Raw genomic sequence first — 21656 nt, 5'->3', positions numbered from 1 at the left:
CTGCCACGCCTACTGAAGCTGTTACGGGGTAATTAACTATCGTTTAGCAGCTTCACTGACTTAATATTAACAAGTCCAGTTCACGTTTTTTTACAGATGATAATGAATGTTCGAGGAGCAATGGAGGATGTGCTGGTAAATGTAGGAACATGGTGGGCTCATATCGATGTGATCGCAGGGGCTGCAAATCAGGGTACGAGAAAGCAGACGGCAGGTGTATACGTAAGTCCATTGTGTTTTTGACTTATGACAGACAAGGTTAACTGTTGAACATGTCTACTTGCTATCAATGATGATATCTACTAATGTAAAGAACCACATAGAATGTTATAGTGTCTTTTATCATATGTTTTAATTAAAAATTTAGCAAGCCGTCTTACGTTTTTTTTTTGTTATGTATTCCGAAGAAATAATTTAATTAGTTCGGGGACAAAACTTTTATAAAATTTATATTTTTCTTCTATCACCAATGCACTGAAGTAGGAAGTGCTTTTCATCTTCCAATTTCTTTTTTTACATATTTGACTATTTCTTTCAAAAAACACAAATTTGAACTGGATGCTCTGCAACACAGGTCAACTTACACTGATGAAGTACTTAATAGTACGTGCACCGCTGAAGTTTATCCCTCATATCTCAATATTTAATTAAAGGTGATATGATTGCTCAATATGATTTCAATTGTTTATGAAGTGTGTTGAGAAATACGTACGTCATCGCGTGTCCCCGTTCATTTACTTCTATATAATTTTGACCACGTCCGCATAAATATTGTGTGTGCCTTCTATATAGGGAATACATGTATGCGTTTTCAAAAGACATTTCTATAGCCAATTTAAGTTTTAAATTCGTTTCACAGTAGACTCTAAATAGATTAAGCTAAAACGGATCTATAAATATCAACTAAAACTTGGGCAGAACTCCCGAGCTTTCGGCAGATCACATATTTCCAAAGCTCGGGAGTTTTATACCAATCTTTAGAGAGCGCTGAAGTTAGTGTCTAGTTTCTAGTTTCCAGTTTCGTTTTTCAAAAACGAACCTGGCAACCAGAAACCAGTGTCGTTTTTCAAAAACGAACCTGGCAACCAGAAACTAGTGTCGTTTTTCAAAAACGATTCTGGCAACCAGAAACTAGTGTCGTTTCTCAAAAACGATTCTGGCATCCAGAAACTAGTGTCGTTTTTCGAAAAACGATTCTGGCAACCAGAAACTAGTGTCGTTTTTTCAAAAACGATTCTGAGAAGCCAGAATCGCTTTTGCGGAGAGAAACAGGGGTGGGTAGAGGGAGAGGCAACCAGCGGTTAGCGTGTACCGTGATTAGGTAACCCTCACCACGAAAGCCGGGCAGGGTTTTACGGTCTCTCCTTGACGTGCGCTGAGACCGAGACGGTCGCCGATTATTGCCTACGGGGTACGGGCAACCCTCATCGCAGAAGCTTGACAGGGTGTTTACAGTGTTACGGTCTTTCCTCGCCGCGCTGGGAGGCCGAGTTGACCACCGCTACCAGTCACAGGCAGCCTGCACCGTGGAAGCCGGGAATGGAGTTTAAGTGGGGGTGGGGGTGGGGGAATAAGGATGAGGTTGAAGAGGGGAAAGGGGAAAGGGGCCCCCGGGACCTCCCTTCATAGTTTGAAGTATGATTTTTAATTTAATTGAAGTTTTCAAAAACTGTTCTGATAACCAGAAACCAGTGTCGTTTTTTGAAAAACGATTCTGGCAACCAGAAACCAGTGTCGTTTTTTGAAAAACGATTCTGGCAACCAGAAACTAGTGTCGTTTTTCGAAAACGGTTCTGAGGAGCCAGAAATGTTTTTGCGGAGAGATACAGCGGCGAGCGTTTACCGCGACTAGGTAACCCTCACCGCGAAAGCTGGGCAAACTCTTACGGTCTCTCCTCCACATGCGCTGAGACCGAGACGGTCGCCGATTATTGCCTACAGCGTACAGGTAGCCTTCACCGAGGAAGCTGTGCTGAATATAACGCCTGTCTCGCTCGTGTGGCCGCTGAACTGCATCAGCGCCGCACAGGCAGCTTTCACAGCGTAGGTATTCAGGGAGTTACGCTTTTTTTTCTCGTTGTGCGGTGAGGACCAGATGACCGGCCGCCTTAACAGGCCGCCTTCATAGCGTAAGCCGTGAACGGTGGGCGGATGAGAGGAAAAAGGGGGAAGGGCCCTCAGGCTCACTCTTTGTAGTTAGAGGTATAGTTTTTAATTTTATTGAATAATAATAATAATAAAAACGATTCTGGAAATCGGAAATCATTGTCGTTTTTTTTCTTTGAAAACGATTCTGAGAAGCCAGAATCGTTTTTGCTGAGAGAAACAGGGGTGGACATAGGGAGAGGGAACTGGCAATGCATTAGTGTCTACCGCGACCAGGTAAACCTCCCTGTGTATCTGGGCAAGGTGATACGCTCTCTCGAGACGTCCGCCGATCGATGTCTAGCTGCGGTGCACAGATCAACTTCACCGCATCATCGATAGGCATCGATCGGCGGACATCTCGAAAGAGCGTAGCAAAAAAAAAAAATTAATAATAATAAGATAAAAATAAATAAATAAATAAATAAATAAATAAATAACGTAACTCCCTGAATACCTACGCGGTGAAAGCTGCCTGTGCGCGCTGATGCGGATCAGCGGCCACACGAGTAAGAGAGGCGGTATATTCTGCGATTAGAGTTGCCCGTACCCCGTAGGCAATAATCGGCGACGGTCTCGGTCTCAGCGCACGTCGAGGAGATACCGTAAAACCCTGCCCGGCTTTCGCGGTGAGGGTTACCTAGTCGCGGTATACGCTCACCGCTGCTTGCTTCTCCCTCCGTCCTCCCCTGTTTCTCTCCGCAAAAACGATTCTGGCTTCTCAGAATCGTTTTTGAAAAACGACACTGGTTTCTGGTTGCCAGAGTCGTTTTTCGAAAAACGACACTGGTTTCTGGTTGCCAGAATCGTTTTTCAAAAAACGACACTGGTCTCTGGGCATCAGAGTCGTTTTTGAAAAATTCAATAAAATTAAAAATTACAATTCAAACTACAAAGGGAGGCCCCGGGGGGGCCTTCCCGCTCTTCAACTCACCCTTATTACCCCACCCCCACCCCCACTTAAACTCCATTCCAGGCTACCACTGTGCAGGCTGCCTGTGACTGGTAGCGGCGGTCAACTCGGCCTCCCAGCGCGGCGAGGAAAGACCGTAACACTGTAAACACCCTGTCAAGTTTCTGCGATGAGGGTTGCCCGTACCCCGTAGGCAATAATCGGCGACCGTCTCGGTCTCAGCGCACGTCGAGGAGAGACCGTAAAACCCTGCCCGGCTTTCGTGGTGAGGGTTACCTAATCGCGGTACACGCTAACCGCTGGTTGCCTCTCCCTCTACCCACCCCTGTTTCTCTCCGCAAAAACGATTCTGGCTTCTCAGAATCGTTTTTGAAAAAAGACACTAGTTTCTGGTTGCCAGAATCGTTTTTGAAAAACGATACTAGTTTCTGGTTGCCAGGTTCGTTTTTGAAAAACGACACTAGTTTCTGGTTGCCAGGTTCGTTTTTGAAAAACGAAACTGGAAACTAGAAACTAGACACTAACTTCAGCGCTCTAATCTTTAGTTGATCTTTGCACATGCGATTTTAGTTTCATTTATTTATTTCTTAAACAAGATCAACACAGTGATGTGATAAGATGAATCTTCATAGTTAAACTGCATTTACTCAGTGGGAATTTAGTATCTTGATGCCATCTATCTGGCTTAAGCCAAGTTACGTCCTCAGGGTACATTTAAAGCTTTTTGGTGTATTGCAGGAGAATTAAAGTAAATGGATGATCTTTGTCAACTAATTTTAACAAATGTCTCTGTAACTTTAATCTTTGTCTAACATTTTCTTCAAATAAGTATGATTATTTTGGACATGTTAATTTGAACAAACGCAAGAATTGAGAGAAATAAAGACTGCTGCACTGGGAAATTCGGCATTTTACTGTCGCATTGTTAGGAATTGTGCTGACACCAGAACATTCCATTATAATTTGTCTCCGAAATCACTTTCAGTTATCGTCACTACAACCTCCACCACAACGACTACAACAACTACATCGACCACTCCAACAACTACGCAGGAAACTACAACTTCACAGGCAACTACGGTTACACAGACAATGAGCGCTGGTATAGAAAGTCCAACGCAAACTGCGGCGACAATGTCATCATCCACGGAAAACACGGCTATGACAACAGTAGTCCCAACTACGGAAAAAACTACGGAAATAAATGACGCCAGCACGCAACCCGGTGATGTAACGACAGAAACAATATCTACGGCAACGGGTTCATCCAGTGAGACCACTCCACAGCAATCAGTGTCACCGGGTGTTACCACGGAAACGGTTTCTGCGGCAACGGGTTCGTCCGATAAGACCACTCCCCAGCAATCAGTGTCACCGGATGTTTCCACGGAAACGGTTTCTACGGCAACGGGTTCGTCCAATAATACCCCTCCACAGCAATCAGTGTCACCGGGTGAACAGTCAACACCATCTGCAGGCAATGAAACAGCGGCATCTAGTGGAGCGACGCCGGAGAACTCTATTGGACCATCGTCATCAGCTCTGGTTGCAACTACAACAAAGCCTGAAGGTGATGGAACGACACCTGACACGCATAAGTTGCCCGGACAGCCGAACGGTTACCGCCATCTCGCTATTCATCAGGAAGAAATTCTTGATGAACAGCCATGTAAGAAGACATAGTACACATATGCATTTTTCTTAAATAAAGTACATATATATGTATTGAAGTTAATTATATATAAGTATATATGTTTTAACTACAATAATAACATATATAGAAAGACAAGAAAACGAACAAAGTTAATCTGTTATCTCCATGTTGATTAATATAAGGCCCTACAGCTGTTTCGGCCCAGAGGCCTCATCAGGGTCGCAAACAAAATCGATTTTTTTTACTCCTTGATATATATATATTTTAAAACCTATTGAATAACTTCTCATAAAAATCGATGTTCATGATCGATCGTCGCTTTAGCTGCAAAATATGAACAGTTGATATAGTTGCGTTTTTTTACGTACAGATTGCAGCATGTTTGCAGATTTGTAATTATCATTGTACATAAATTAAACAGCTGCCTTGTCAAAGCCGTTTCTGATTCCCGCCGACGACATTATAAAGTAAGTCCCAAATTATTCAGCAGTTAGAATAAAACCAATTGCAAGGTAAAATCTTTCAGCGTCATGAGCCTGATTGTATTTTCTATTTTCAGTGGGACTCCACTTTATTTTTGCTGGATATGGAACGGGAGTTGTTCTCATGTTTGTTATAGTGATAATTGCGTCAGTGTTATACAGACGGTAAGAATGACAGACACACGATAGTAAACTCATGTGAATTCGCGGTATTGATATCGTTAACGACACATTTTCGCAAAAAAAATATATCTTAATAGAAATCATGCTTTACTTATAATGTGTTAATACTTGTTTCCAAAAGACATTCACAAAGCATGTTTTGTACCAAAGGCGTCGTAATAAATTAACCCTTTTTAGTTTCACAGTTTTTATTGCCAATTTACCACATAGCCCAATTTTTGTCGCCTTTCTTATTTTGTCGACTTTATTGCATTGAGCAAAAACTGCATTCTTTTATCTAATTATTTGTATTCCAGCTTGTCTCAAGTTAGTAGACTTCTACAAGACAGCACCCATCTATAACCCTGAAGTACTGGCAGTCATTCAGGAAGAATTTTTGCATCATTGACAGGACAGCATGACAATATGGACGGGAGTAGCAGTTGTTTTCCACTAGCTATAGCCTTTTGCCACACGCATGTAAATTAGCTTTTCATATTATTTAACTCAATATAAGTTTCGACTAGAGCCGCAGGTTTAGTTCAACAAACGTTTTAATTCAAAAGAATGGAAAAGGGTTAAATAATCGACCAAAGTGAACAAGTGCAGGTATATCCACTTTTAAGATTTCTTTCTTTAAACAATTTCAAACTTTCTTTTGGTTTGAAGCCCTTTTGTGAAACAGCTGTGCGCTAAATACTCAGGTCAATACCTCCCTGAATGATTGTTTCATGTTGAAAAAATATTATTCACCGTAAATCGAGTAATGTGTGTAAATTGAGGCAGATGATATACGCCAACAGCATTAAGAGGGCGAAATGTCTGATAACGCCAGTAAGACGGGATAGGAGTCAGCCGAAAATACCCCCATTCCAGTTGGAATACAAATTGCATTCGCACATGGATTATATGCACCATATATGTAACATTTTGTGGTGGAAACTGCTGGGAAAGTAGTCTGAATAAATGTTTAGAAAAAAAAGTATCACACAGAGACAAAGTAGAACTATTCCAGTGTACTGCACAAGGAAAACGTGAAACAAGCGCGTGCTGTCACGTGGTTACGATGGCGTGGCCAGTTTGAAATGATAATGTCATTTCCATAATACGGGTTTTTAGCTTGAATAAATCTGGTTTGAATAGCGTTTAATGTCGCATTGTCATATTTAAATATCACGCAGATATTTGAGACGGTTACTTTAATATTTTTAAAAAGTCTAGAATAGGGGACTGGGGGGCATGCTAAACAACCGTTTTCCGACTAGAAAAGATCCACGCAACGTCCAAATTTGATCAATTTTGTGTGTCAGTTTTGTCAACTAAGGTGGGAAAAGGGGCACTTTGTCTGGAAAAGAACACCCACACCCCACCCCCTTTGAAATTGATGGCTACAGTGCTCGATCCACTTAATAAAAAAAATATGAATTGAAGTTTCATTCCAGTTTTATCTATACATGTTTTATTAACCCACCAAATTAACTTCTTGTTCAGGGAATCGAACCAGCTGTAAAGAAAAGAAAAAAACAAGAAAGCAACTAGAATTATTGTTTGTGCGTACTTACACGTGTGTATTAGTATGCAAGAGAGAGAGAGAGATTGAGAAAGCGAGGGAGAGAAATCCAACTGCTTCTATGCCAATCAAGTAGTAAACAGGAGGTACTTGACGTTATACCGATGCTGTTTATCAGTTACATGATGACAAAGTAAACAGATCAGCCGTACTTGACGGAGGTCGATAGAACAATAAGGGGTTAACGAGCACACACACACACATACACACACACACACACACACAGCATGCTACATGAATCCTATCCGGACCAAATACTTAACAGGCCCCTAGCCAGAAATTTCCAAGGGAGGGGGGGTCTTTTTTTTCTCGGCGAAAAGGGCGGTAAGTTAGATATCCTAGACCCCCCCCCCCCCCCCCCCGGCTACGGGCCTGTGCATGCATTTCAAATAAAATATACCATACAACATATAATACGCATTCCCATCATGTTCTTTCGAGACACATTAAATATTTAGGCAGGGGCCAGAATACTTTTTTGTAAATTTTAAAAAGAAATATTTTCCTTGCAGTATAGTACTCATTCAAGTGGCTATATCAGTATACAGGTACATTGTTTATCTGCAAAGTGACACTGGTCTGTTTTAGTGTAAACAAATAGAATGAATATACCTGCCCATTTTACACAAGCAATTTAATATAACGTTTAACTCCCATTAGAATCCTTAGATCCAGCGGTCAATTTCAACTTAGCGAAATGATACGAAAAAGACTCTTAAAACATGGTCACAAGAGTATTGAGACTGCTGCTCCTATTATATGGCCCAATTTTATGAAAAAATCAAATGTGTGTTTAAATGACTGTTATCATTGCTTTAATGAAAATCTTAAAACCTTATGATATCAAAAATATTTTGGTTAACTTGTATCTATTAGTTTTAGTTAAATTACTTTTATATTAGTTTTTAATTTATATGCGTATTTTTAGATTTTATGTACATGTGTAAACAGGGCTGAGATGCATCATCATCATCATTATTATTATTATTATTATTATTATTATTATTATTATTATTATTATTTATGGAGGTAGGAGGAGGTCGCAAATCTTATATTCAAAATCTCTGCTTTGAAACTTAAGACTGGCTTTAACTATATAGCTGGAGCGTGTTTGATCTGGCCGCGGATGACGTAACGCATTGTCTTATTGAACCGCTGACATGGACGGTACACAGCCAAGAGAACTTTCGCCTTCATGTTGGACTTGTGCACTCCCTATTGTTGTCATGTATTCATCGATATCATCCCACGAACAGACCAAATTCACCTTCCTCCAGTTCTTAATATACGGTATATCAATAGGTGTGCGACCAGTTACGAGTTAAGCTTTCGCCATGTTAATCACAGGGAGTAACGCGCAGCAACACAGTCTTAGACAAAGATTTAGGATTTTGGCAGTGATTGCAATTTGCGTTTTTGCACTTCTACCAAAGGGTAAGCTTAATACGATTTTTTAAATTTATGAATGCATTGCAGGAAATTCACTAATAGTTATTTAGACATGTACATTTCTTCATTATACATGAGGTATAATGGATTTCAGCAATGAATTTCTTTCTTGTCAAATGGTAATGCCAGATGACAAACGATTTTATGAAAATACACCCACTTATTATTTGTTGTTTTGGTGGAGTATGTAAAACAAAGGAAGTATAAAGGTCCAATCTACTTCCTTGTAGAACAAACATTAATATCATTACAATACCTAGGAAAAAACGTTTTCGATATAAAGTAAAAAATAAATAAAATTAGATTGAAATAGAAAATAATAAGTTTCGATGTAAGAAATAATATGCAGTGTTGCGTTGTATTCATCTCACCCAGAAATTATTTTCACTATGATATTTCGCTTAACCTGTGAAACAGAGAAAAAATATTTATTCTTGCGTTCATTTATGGTACTGTAAGAAACTATAATACTGTATAAATGCTATTTCTAGGGGCCAATGCTGTCAGTTGTCCAATGCGACCTACCGATAGAAATATCAAGATAGAGACAAAAATCATCAACGGTATTTGCTACGAATACGTGTCTGGAATGTACAGTTCTTCGAAGAATTGGGAGGATGCCTTGGCGGATTGTAGGCTGTACAACGGCACCTTGGCGGAGGCAATTAGTAGTGAAATTTGGCAGGACATCAAGGATGGTTTTAACAGTATTATGAAAAGTACAACGTGGATAGGTCTCCATGATCCACAGAAGAACAAGCGGTGGGAATGGGTTGGATCAGGCAAGATAGTTAATATTAAAGGGATAAAAACCGTTCATTTTGGCCAAAAAGTGAATTTTCCTGGGGTAAACAACAATTTTCCCAGCCTTACCAATGGTTAATGAATCCATTTCTAGATTCATATTTATTCCCTGTTTTTTGTTTTTTTTCTAGAAAGTTTGCTTTTTTGTAATAATCTCTTAAGATATTATTACAGACAATAGCCATCCACATGTATATAGGTAACATGGTCGGATGACAAGCACAGATTTTAGAATAATTGCTTTAACTGCCATTATTTTTGGTGGTGAAATAGAATATACTATATTTCCTTGAGTTGTTTACCAGGTTTTTATTGTGAAATATAGATTCCATGCGAAGAATTGTTATCCCTTTAAAAAGTAATGTACATATTAAGAAACTTTTGTTAGTAGCGTTTCATGTTGGGGCCGCGTGCCAACGCAAACCAACTAGTGCATTAAAGGTCAACAGCAACCACATGTACACCAACTACAACTTTCACTACAGTACTACACCCACTGCCACTTCTACACCTACCAGCACATTAAGTATAAATTTCATTGATAGCGCCATTTTCGTACAAAATCTGACTTGCGTACAATACTAACCAACTTTGGCAGAGGCGTCGAGAATGTCACATAATCATCTGTTAATCATGTTTTAGGTACCCTTCTACCCGAGACAGGATGGAAAATTCCATGGGACAATAACCAAAACCGCGGTTACGAGTACTGCGTACAGATATATCAGGGGTACAGCTGGTTCAATAAAAAATGGTCATGGCATGATAACAGCTGTACAAACAAGGCTAAATACCTATGCCAATACGGTGAGTAAAACTGAACAGAATAATTATTGACAAACATACATAGAGATGTTACCGTGGCGGCATACGCTTTATTCGGTTGAAGGAATGTTTTTTGGTGAAATGCGAGTACATGTACTTTCTCTCGGTATGCATATATGTCAGATAATACACTGCCAGTCTCTCGCATAAAATGCCTTGAACACCGCTCCCTCACACTCTGGGTGTTCTGGCATATTTTGCTCAGGTAACAGCGTATTATCTCATATTTAAAGACTAAATAATGAAAGACGTAAACGACGCTATGATCTACCATCTGCTGTATGGGCCTTGGTAACGTGGCTAGCGATTTCGCACTTGAATTCGACCCCAAGAGAACGGGTTTCTATTTTTTACTCTAGAAAGTCGCAGTTTATTTTAAATAATGTTATCTAGAGGCTATGAAAGTTTTGCAGTTTTAATTCATTTCAAGTACGTTGAGAGATTAGAAAATGCTAGGAAATCTAATCAAACAATTTTCAATAATAACATCAAATGTTACAATGGAAAATAAAAGACGTCTTATAATCTGTGATTGAAGCAAGGTTTGTTTATTGAAGTTGGAGCACAAAGATTCGTGATATATGACAGATCTAAAATGAAAAAAATGGGATTATGCACATGAGAATATATACTGACAGTCAATGAAAACGCATCAGAAAACTCACTTGTACTTTTTTTTACCGAGAATCTTGTTTGGTCATAAGAGAGTGGGCTGACCACAATTTCATATTTCACATATTTCACACGAAAACTGTTTTTTTTTTTAATGTGCCAAAGGAACTTAAAATATTATTTGATAAATGAATGATGCGTTTCCATTGACTGTCAGTATATATACAGATTAAGTCTGTAGAATTTTTCAAGTGTTATTAGCAGATATTATCGCACAACGTAAAAATATATTTAAGAACGCTGTCATATTGATTAAAAACTCATGAAAGATATGTATGAAACAATATATAATATTGTATATACTGTAATATTGTTAATTCGAAATATTTTGACATCGTACTCTGGAAGTTAACCAGCAGCAATGCAAAGTCAGTTGTGCCGTGCTAAGGGTACCTTTGTCAGTCCTTACAATTTATGTAAAACGTTTTGATTTCAGGTCCTTTCCTGACAACAACTAGTACGACTACTACCACTACACCTACTACAACTACTACGCCAACTACCACTACAACGCCTACCACAACTACTACACCCACTACAACTATTACACCCACTACCACTACAACGCCTACTACAACTACTACACCCACTACAACTATTACACCTACTACAACTACTACACCCACTACAACTACAACGCCTACCACAACTACTACACCCACTACAACTACTACACCCACTACAACTACTACACCCACTACAACTACTACACCCACTGCAACTACAACGCCTACCACAACTACTACACCCACTACAACTACTACACCCACTACAACTACTACACCCACTGCAACTACTACACCAACTACAACTACAACGCCTACCACAACTACTACACCCACTACAACTACTACGCCCACTACAACTACTACGCCAACTACCACTACAACGCCTACTACAACTACTACACCAACTACAACTACTACATCCACTACAACCATTACACCCACTACAACTACTACACCCACTACAACTACTACACCTACTACAACTACTACACCAACTACCACTACAACGCCTACCACAACTACTACACCCACTACAACTACTACACCCACTACAACTACTACGCCAACTACAACTACTACACCCACTACAACTACTACGCCAAATACCACTACAACGCCTACCACAACTACTACACCCACTACAACTACTACGCCAACTACAACAACTACACCAACTACAACTACTACACCAACTACAACTACTACGCCAACTACAACTACTACACCTTCCACAACTACTACACCAAGTACAACTACTACGCCAACTACAACTACTACATCCACTACAACTACTACACCAACTACAACCACTACACCTACTACAACAACTACACCCACTACAACTACAACGCCTACCACAACTACTACACCTACTACAACTACTACACCAACTACAACTACAACGCCTACCACAACTACTACACCAACTACAACTACTACACCAACTACAACAACTACACCCACTACAACTACAACGCTTACTACAACTACTACACCTACTACAACTACAGTGCCTACCACAACTACCACACCTGCTACGACTACTACGCAAACTACAACCACAAAGCCTTCAACTACTACACCTACCACAACTACTACTTCCACTACAACTACTACACCCACTACAGCTACTACATCCACTACAACTACTACACCCACTACAGCAACTACACCCACTACAACTACTACACCAGCTACAACTACTACAACCACAATGCCTACCACAACTACTACGCCCACTACAACTACTACAACCACAACGCCTACCACAACTACTACACCAACTACAACTACTACGCCTACCACAACTACTACACCCACTACAACTACTACACCAACTACAACTACAACATTCACCACAACAACTACACCAACTACACCTACAACAACTACTAACCCCACTACAACTACAACACCTACAACAACGACTACACCTACTACAACTACTACACCTACTACCACTTCTACATCCACTACAATTACAACGCCTACCACAACTACTACACCCACTACAACTACTACAACAACTAAGCCCACTACAACTACAAGGCCTACCACAACTACTACAACCTCAACGCCTACCACAACTACTAGACCAACTACAACTACTACACCTACTACAACTACTACACCCACTACAACTACTAAACCAACTACAACTACTACACCAACTACAACTACTATACCTACTACGCCCACCACAACTACTACACCTACTACAACTACTACACCCACCACAGCTACTACACCTACTACAACTACTACACCAACAACAACTACAACACCTACTACAACTACTACACCAACTACAACTACAACGCTTACCACAACAACTACACCCACTACAACTACTACACCAACTACAACAACTACACCCACTACAACTACAACGCTTACCTCAACTACTACACCCACCACAACTACTACACCTACTACAACTACTACACCCACCACAGCTACTACACCTACTACAACTACTACACCAACAACAACTACAACACCTACTACAACTACTACACCAACTACAACTACAACACCCACCACAACTACTACACCCACTACAACTACTACACCGTCTACAACTACTCCTACCACAACAACTACACCCACTACAAATACTACACCGACTACAACTACTCCTACCACATCTACCACACCCACTACAACTACTACATCAGCTACAACTATGCAGACTACAACACCAACTACAACGACAGCCCCTACAACAACCATGTCAACCACAGCTTCATCAACCTCTATAACATCGTTTAACCCCATCGTGTCGAGTACTAAGAAAATAACAGTAGCCAGTTGTCCAAACCGACCAGCTGGGGTAAAGGTGGTGACAAAAACCATCGGCGGTATTTGTTACGAATACGTGACGGGCATGTACTCGGAGAAAAAGTCATGGGCAGATGCTCTTGACGACTGCAGGAGATATGGCGGCACTCTTGCTGAGGCTATAAATAACGATGTCTGGGTGCGACTTAAGGACGGACTGACGGGAATTATTGATAGCTCCACGTGGATAGGCCTACATGATCCCACTAGGAGTATGAAGTGGGTGTGGGTTGGTTCAGGTAAATATGGCATATAATAAAACAAATGTGTAAAGATGTACTTGGTTTATGCATTAATGTATTGTGTAAAAACCCTCTAAAAGTTTTGAATAATGACCAATTGAGTGACCGTTTTTATACATTGAAGCAAAAGTCTTGTACCCAGCAAACACGTCACGTTCGGATCACGTGGCTAGCACGTTGCTACCACATTATCATAGCGACGGATTAACCACGTGCTACCAACTTGACGTGTTTGCTGGGTACAACTTTTGAACTTCTACGTGCAGAACAACGACTTGCTCCAGTCTCGCATTTCACACATTCATTCAAGGCACCCCTCTCCCCACCTCTGGTTGGACTCCACCATTTGACACTTTGCAGAACTTGGGTTTCGAGTATTGTGTTCAGATCTACCACGGCATCTCCTTTTTCAACACCAAATGGAGATGGCATGACGTTACCTGTATTGCCAGGGCCAGCTATTTGTGCCAATACGGTGAGGGCACATAACACATAACATGAACAGTCTGTAAGAGAAGTACAATAACGGACACCAGCAAACACAGAACGTTATTAGAACGTTACCATAACGTTTATTTAACCAAAAAAGTTATCGTAACGTTATGAAGCGTTTTATGTTTGCTGAGTGGTAATACGTATTGGGTGCGTAATTATGTTTTGATTGTAAAATAATAATTAAATACATCCATTGTTTAAATAAAGTGGAGTTTTCACTGAACTGAAATTTGACTTATTTTAGATAAGTAAATCACTATGTCATGTTTTTGTGTCGTGAATGTAATCTGTTTACTGTTTTCACACAGGAACGTTGCTAACTACTACAGTGAAGACAGAACCCACGACTACTCCGTCCACCACTACTACTAGTTCTACTACAACCACTTCATCATCTGCAACTACTACACCAACTACATCTACTGCAACTAAGATACCAACCACTGCAGTTACAACCACTCCCACAACAACAACAACAACAACAATTAGCACAAAACCAACTACAACTACAATGCCCGCTACAAATACGCCTTCTGTAGCTGTTCTCTCAACAGATATTTCCAAGACAAAGTCTACAAGTACAGGAAAATCTAGTTCTACAGCTACAACAACCGCATCGTCTTTACCCACCAAAACTTCTACTTCCTCAGCACCAAAGTCACCGACTATTTTTAAAACTACTACAACACTGCCTTCTACAACATCAACTAGTGCGACACCCCCAACACCTACCACAACAAAATATAAAACCACACCTACTTCTACTAAGACTACGAAAACTACGCAAACCTCATCAAATATGTCTAAAACAACTGCCACGCCAACCGCCGCAACAACCACCGTTAGGAGCACCTCAACGGGGTCACAGAGTTTCGGTCCAGCTGTGTTTACAGTCCTATCGACCAAAACAGTCGCTACAGCGTCCTCCAGAAAATCTACGGACAGAAAGAGCGACACGACGCCATCGCGTGAGACAACACCATCAAATGGCAGCCCCTTAACCGGCAAGTCGACCACACCAGAGAGCGCAATGGAGGGGTCGGCTTCTCAGCAAGAAGCGGCAAAACGCAAGGCTGAGCAACGTGAGTATTGTCAGTTTTGATATTAAAATACTGTGGAATTTAGTGAAAAGCACATGTTGAAGAATTCATCGGTTAAGTTTCCTTAACCCGCACTCTGATCTTTGTCTGTTAAAAATGTTTGTCTTGTGTTGCTCACAGGATTTTAAGACAATAATATAACCAATAAGGTTTTTCTGAAACGGATAAGGACATTTTGATAATTCTTATTCTCATCATTTGATAACACATTATGGAACAACACGTCTTTTTCTACATTTTATGTGGCTGCTAAAAACAAGTTCCTATTCCAGAAATGTATACGTATATTGGATCTGGCGCAGGTGGTGGAATATTACTTCTGGTGCTTGTAGTCGTGGTAGTCGTCATAGCATTGCAAAGGTAAAACATATGCTTTCACGTTCGTTGGTCAAAGCCACATTCAGTGTTAAAACGTGTTTTTGATAATAACCCATTTTGATCTTCGATAAACATAAATTTATTTCTGTTAAACGACAGTCTGAATGTGAAATCAGTTCCAAAGGTCATGTACTAGTATTTACGACATGCAAAAGAGATAAGGGTGGTCCTTGTTTTTTGTTGCAGAAGACGCAAACAGCCTCGTTCTGACTATGATGATATCGAAACGCTAGAGAGGGTGGAGTTTAAAAACCCAATGTTTCGCAATCTTTCTGTGACGCCATCAGAACTCGGTCTTGTAGAAAACGAGGAATATGGCGATAGAAGGCCCTCTGAATTCAGCATGGACTGCAAAAGTGGTGACGTATCCAAAATTTGATGACGTAGCAGAAAGACGTTTAAAAACGTATTTGTAGTTTTGACGTCAGCAATTTAATACATCTTTGCTGGGAACACACAAACAATGTATTAGATATAAAAAATCTGGGTCCGAATTAGACTTGTACTTGTTCTTATTACTAACAGTATATACAGTGTAACTGGATGCATATATGGTAATACAAAGGCATTACATGTGCTGTATGTCCAAAAAATGAATGCCCAAATATACACAAAGAGACTCTAAAAACACCGTTATCTTATGTTAGATAGTTTTGAACGTATTTAGAGATGGTGATTTATAGCATGCACTGTGTTGTTGTCATGGAAACAATATCTTCGAGACAAATAACATACAATATGACGGTGACTACATGAGCACACATTAGAATGTTTACCTGTACAGACATCTAAATACCAATCACAGCTTTACGAAACACACCTAGAGCATTTGTAACCTTTCATGAGTACTTGTATCATATATAATTAGTACTTAATTAATTATTAAATTAACATGTGCTCAGATACTTAACAATTGAAGCACTGCCTGTTGTGTTTAACATTGGCATCCCAATGAAATCTCGCAAACTTTCTGATAGAAAGGTGCCTTAATTATTTAAGCCCTTGTTCCTGTAACCCCAATACTCAGGGCCTGCTACCGTTTGGAGAACGATTTTATACCCACTCCCCCCCCCCCCCCTGAAAGTTGGGGCTTTAACAATATGTTAGAGTCAACGTCAATTTTATACATCAGTGTCAGTGCACTTTAAATGAACTTTAATGAAATTTAATGCCGAGAGTGGGTCAGTGTAACAAGAGTTATACTAACACAACAAGATAAAGATGAGATAAAGATAAGTCGTAATTAAAGTTCATACTGAAGCTAACGTTTAAAGCAACTATCTCTGTTCATAACAAGCCAATGAATTAAAACTTTCATTTTCACATGATAAAAATGACTCGTTAATCAAGTGAAAATAGATCAAATGTTTCACATATTAAACTAAGCACTTGTGCGTGTGGTCCATTTGCACTCTGGCAAAGTCTCTCGAGTATGTGCGTAGATAACGTTAAATCAAAATTTAATTTCCCGTTTATATAAATGCATAACATTGTTGTTATCTAACTCTCACGTTTGAGGGTACGGCCAAAAGTGACTGAAATAGATAACGCGGCGTCAAGACAATAGTAACGCAAGTGGGAACAAAGGTCTAGTATCACTAATGATCTCCACTAATCCTCGTCTGAGATTTCAATAATTTGATAACACTTAATTTGTACCCTGATTTTCTTGCGCTAGGAGGTCCTACTTGATTCATAGAGTAGGTGTTTTAAATGAAACCGCCATGTTTCAATCTGACAGGCAGGGTGAAGACATATCTGGTCTTTAGGGATCAGAAATTAATATGACATTTAGTTATTTTTACGAAGCTTGTGTTTTTAATGTGTGTATATATATATATGATGGTTTGTATTCTATCAGTTGGTTTTTGAATACTCAGCTGTTCACAAGTTGAATGCCGAAGTACTAGTGCTACGTTTACAGTATAAGTTGATTTACAAGTCTCAGTCGGGGATTATATTAGTTTCAAATAACAATATGTTAAATGTAAAGCTCTGATGAGAAATTTGGACGTTGATACTTCTTACTATCGTGTGCTAATATTCTCTCACAACTGACGAATAAAGGAGTCACAAAATCACACCAGCGTTCTACCAGATTTGCCGGATGTCTAACTAGTTACATCTGAACGGATTTTACGGGACATACATGTAAATGTCGTGACACATGAATCAAAAATATTCCTACAGAGGCATTCATGATATTTATGTCCTCGGTCCAAATATTGACAGGTAAGTGCATGAATATTATTTATTTTTCACTCGTAAAATTTTCTAAATGTCACCCTTTACTTCTTTGGGGCGAAAATCTAGTAAATCAAGTACCTGAAAAATCTTCCACAACCCTTGCATTGCTTCCTTTCAGCTTTTTGTCCCTTTTAAAATTATATCTATAATAGAATTTAAAAAAAAGTACAGCAAGTAAAATCTTATGTTTTGTTCCTTAAACAAATTAGCAAACCACAGTGCAAGTAAAATATTTTATCTCTCTTATGTTTAAGTCAGTCAAAGCAGTAGCACCGGGGCGAAAGAGTGCGTGTGCAGTTAAGTCAACGGAAGCAGACCCAGAGATGGACACCGATGAAGAAAGTAAGAATTAATGTGCTGAGATACAATAGATCCAGATTTTGTTTGTTGCTTTTATCATTAAGTAGTTAAAGTAATGCGACTGCTGACAGTCTGTTTGTCCGTCTGTCTGTCCGAATGTCATTCAGCCAGATAACAGCTAGCACCGAAAAAAAACAGACAAAGAGAGCATCCAGAACCAGTTGATCCTCGGACTAACTAGTCCACGGATCAAATAAGGCCGACCCAGTTGAAATCTCAGCCAAAAGCTTGCCGCGAAATCCCCGCAGGTACCTATTTAGTGTCTAGTAGGGGGTTACGCAACAATCTTTGAAGTAGGTCGGCCATATTTAGTCCGCGGATCAACTGGTTGTGAACGCTCCCATAGGCTCGTTTCGCACTGAGCAGTTTATTTGACTGACCCAATCTGGACCAGTTCACTCAGAAAGAGACTGACAACATAATAGTCCGGCTACAACATGAGAGAGTCACTTAAACGGAGCATCTGCGATCGTAGTGGCCAATAAATGGTTTAACAACAGGGAACGAACATGCAGAGAACTTTCGAAAGGGTGTAATTGCATATTAGGATCTCTCAAAGTGAATATGTCCATCCTAAATCAGTTAAGCATAAACTTGATGTTTTAAATGTCTCAATATTGAAGTTGTCTAAGATAATACATGTAGACAGATTGTATGTTCCACTGTTAAGAGCATCAAAGCGTCCTTTATATCCCAAAACGAAAAAAATCAAATTTCTTTAGTGAAAGTATGCAGTAACGGCGACCACACTGTGTTATATATATTTTTTGCATTTCAGAACTTATCATCGGTATCGGAGCCGCATTGCTTGTATTGACAGTCATTGGAATAGTTTTACTCATTAGTTGCGTGTGTGCAAAAAGGTAAAGTATGCCTATCTCCAAACAAAAATCTCGATTTCAGTACTGTTCGCACATGTACACGAGACGACAAACCTGCTTCATGATTTCGAGGCTTTCTAAAAAAGGGGACCAGGATAAAGTTGGGAATTTTTCCCGTGTTTAATTATCTACAGTGTATCGTTTGTGAAACGATAAATATGTGAACAATTACTAAACCACTACAGAACTGTAACATTGATTGCCAAATAAATCTATTCATCGAAGTTGCTTGCAAAAAAAAAACTTTTGAATAATGACAACGGAACAGGTTAATGTTTTTGACTTTTTCACCTACTTAGAGTATGAGCCATGGCCTTTTTATCCTTACTCTAAAATACCCCGTTCATACGGCTGACTCACTCATGTGAGCTGTAGAAATGAGGATGTCATCATGGCGAACGGGAGTGCAAATAAATTGCATTGGTAAATAAGCGCAAGGAATGTGACTTTGGCGTACCCCAGACACGCCAGATGAACGCCAGGGGTTGATCCAGATACATTTCTGACAGTCTTCCTAATAATCTTTGTTGATCCACCCTCCATAACTGACAGCATTCAAACAGAAAAAAATCAGATGTCAATGTTAACTTGAAAAATTCTGACTGTCTTCCGGAAGACCCAGAAGATGGCCTCCATCTGCCCCTGGATCCTGTTGTGATTCAGAAGAAATATTTGACAAGGTTTTTCAATTACTGATGTTTAATTTCAGATTCCAGGGGAAGATAAACTTAGCTCTGATCCCAGGATACAGCAGACGATCAGCGCGGCTGGTTAAAGAAATAAAGTTATATCACAGGGAGAGCAGACGGTGAGCCAGAGAGACAAAAATCATTTTTTTTTTTCACATTTTTACTCAAATGTTGCGTTTTATTAAAGACGACCCCGGTGTTTCAAATAGTGAATATACTCACACAGTTAACAAAGCATGATTTCCCCATATATTGCTGATTTTGGAAATGACTTTTAGTATATATTACTAATAAGCAGAAATTAATATTTGATATCAAAGGCAGCGTCATTCACCAAGCGACAAACTAGCTGCAGTTTTTGATAAATAGAAATCAATATCATTTTTTCGTCTTTATCATCTTTAGGGCCTACTCACATGTTGCGTTTTATTACAGGACCACCCTCGTGTTTAAAAAAGTGAAAATACTGGCTATTACTATAAATTACTAATAAACAGAAATTAATTTTTCGTATAGAGAGTGCAGTATCACTCACCAAACCACAAAGTTAGTCACATTTTTGGTAGGCTAATTGTTTCCGTCAGCTTACGTTCTCCAGCAGAATTAGGCTATTCTTTCCCCATACTACCCCAACCCCCATTCAAGAATATTCATTCAAGAGAGATTGAACATCTCATAGCAATGATTTTTAAGTATAGGAAACTTCACAATAATCGCTGTAGGATTTTCTTATACTTGTTCCCCAGGGCACCTAGCAGACGTCCTAACAATCCCATAGATGTCGCTGGGCAAGTCGGACAAGATGAGACTGACGTAACAACAAGTAATTATGGCCCTATGTCGCTTGAAAATCAAAATGGATCGAGTTTTTCAGCTGTTGATTTTGCAAACACAAATATGGTGTTTCAGACTAATTCGCGCGGCTCCATTGCTCTTGTAGACTTCACAAACCCTATTTACAATGCATTCGAATCACCAGATGTTGATAACCCCTCCTCTGTCGTGGATGCCCAAGATGGCGTGGATTTCGACCCACTGTATGATTATCCACAAAATTCGTTTATGCCCGTTGAAGATTTACCGCTTCCACCCTATCCAGCGTCAGACAAACCACCATCGGATTATGACAATGATCCCCTTTACAGCCTTGCGGGTGACTTCATATCGCTCCAGGACGAATCGCTGGAATGTGACGTCACGCCGGACTATGACGTAAGCACGTCGCCAGAAAATGGTGATAGGTGTGTTCTTTACGACTATCCTGCGGCTTGTCTCGTTCGTGAGAGTGAAAGTGAGAGTGATGACCAAAGCGAGAGTGACACACCAGATTACACGTCAAGTCCTGTGATTTTAGGTGAAATTGGAGAAAATTACATATAAATATCTCCATCGCAGAAAAACTTACTAGGCCTACACGTTTAATTTTTTGTGCAGAGAGTCAGATGGCTGTGTATGCCAGATGCAGTTCATGTTGAACTGGCGTAGTATACTACGACGATTCATTAAATAATTAATTAAAATGTTGATAAGTAGACATTAAAATCTGATGTGGGTACGACGATCTACATGAATCTACCCTATAAATTTCTTTTCCGACAAATTTCACATCAAAAGGACATTGTTTTTCGCTTTTGTAATAAAATTTCTTAATTTTGATCTTCGTCGTTTGTTTTTCCACGTAGAACAATATATCTCAGCATGTTATTTTACTTTCTAAATACCGCACACTGTCTTTATGT

General features: G+C 39.7%; 3 protein-coding genes across 3 annotated transcripts; all 3 read left to right on the top strand.

Moving 5' to 3' along the window:
* Positions 1 to 100: 100 nt before the first annotated feature.
* On the top strand, positions 101 to 6609 carry LOC147759867 (uncharacterized). Its single transcript, XM_086994826.1, has 4 exons — positions 101 to 222; positions 4044 to 4727; positions 5272 to 5359; positions 5674 to 6609. Exons 1-4 carry the CDS (start codon positions 150 to 152, stop codon positions 5717 to 5719), a joined length of 891 nt encoding a protein of 296 aa, XP_086850952.1. The 5' UTR covers positions 101 to 149; the 3' UTR covers positions 5720 to 6609.
* Positions 6610 to 11510: 4901 nt separating this feature from the next.
* LOC106161010 (uncharacterized) lies at positions 11511 to 17458 on the top strand (the record flags this gene model as incomplete). Its single annotated transcript, XM_086995579.1, has 6 exons — positions 11511 to 11692; positions 11777 to 13764; positions 14078 to 14242; positions 14571 to 15344; positions 15635 to 15722; positions 15927 to 17458. Coding segments are annotated over 6 exons (3390 nt in total), but the record flags the coding sequence as incomplete, so codon positions are not given.
* Positions 17459 to 17470: 12 nt separating this feature from the next.
* LOC106161024 (uncharacterized) lies at positions 17471 to 21573 on the top strand. Its single transcript, XM_024076472.2, has 5 exons — positions 17471 to 17972; positions 18242 to 18329; positions 19126 to 19210; positions 19938 to 20036; positions 20664 to 21573. The coding sequence occupies exons 2-5, from the start codon at positions 18311 to 18313 to the stop codon at positions 21295 to 21297; spliced, it is 837 nt and encodes a 278-aa protein (XP_023932240.2). The 5' UTR covers positions 17471 to 17972; positions 18242 to 18310; the 3' UTR covers positions 21298 to 21573.
* The last annotated feature ends 83 nt before the right edge of the window (positions 21574 to 21656 follow it).

This window comes from Lingula anatina, chromosome 9 (assembly GCF_051362555.1).
Source record: "Lingula anatina isolate TDL-2025a chromosome 9, LinAna3.0, whole genome shotgun sequence".
Lineage (NCBI taxonomy): Eukaryota > Metazoa > Brachiopoda > Lingulata > Lingulida > Lingulidae > Lingula > Lingula anatina.
Note: the sequence above shows the minus strand (reverse complement) of the source record. Positions and strands in the feature narration are given on the sequence as shown.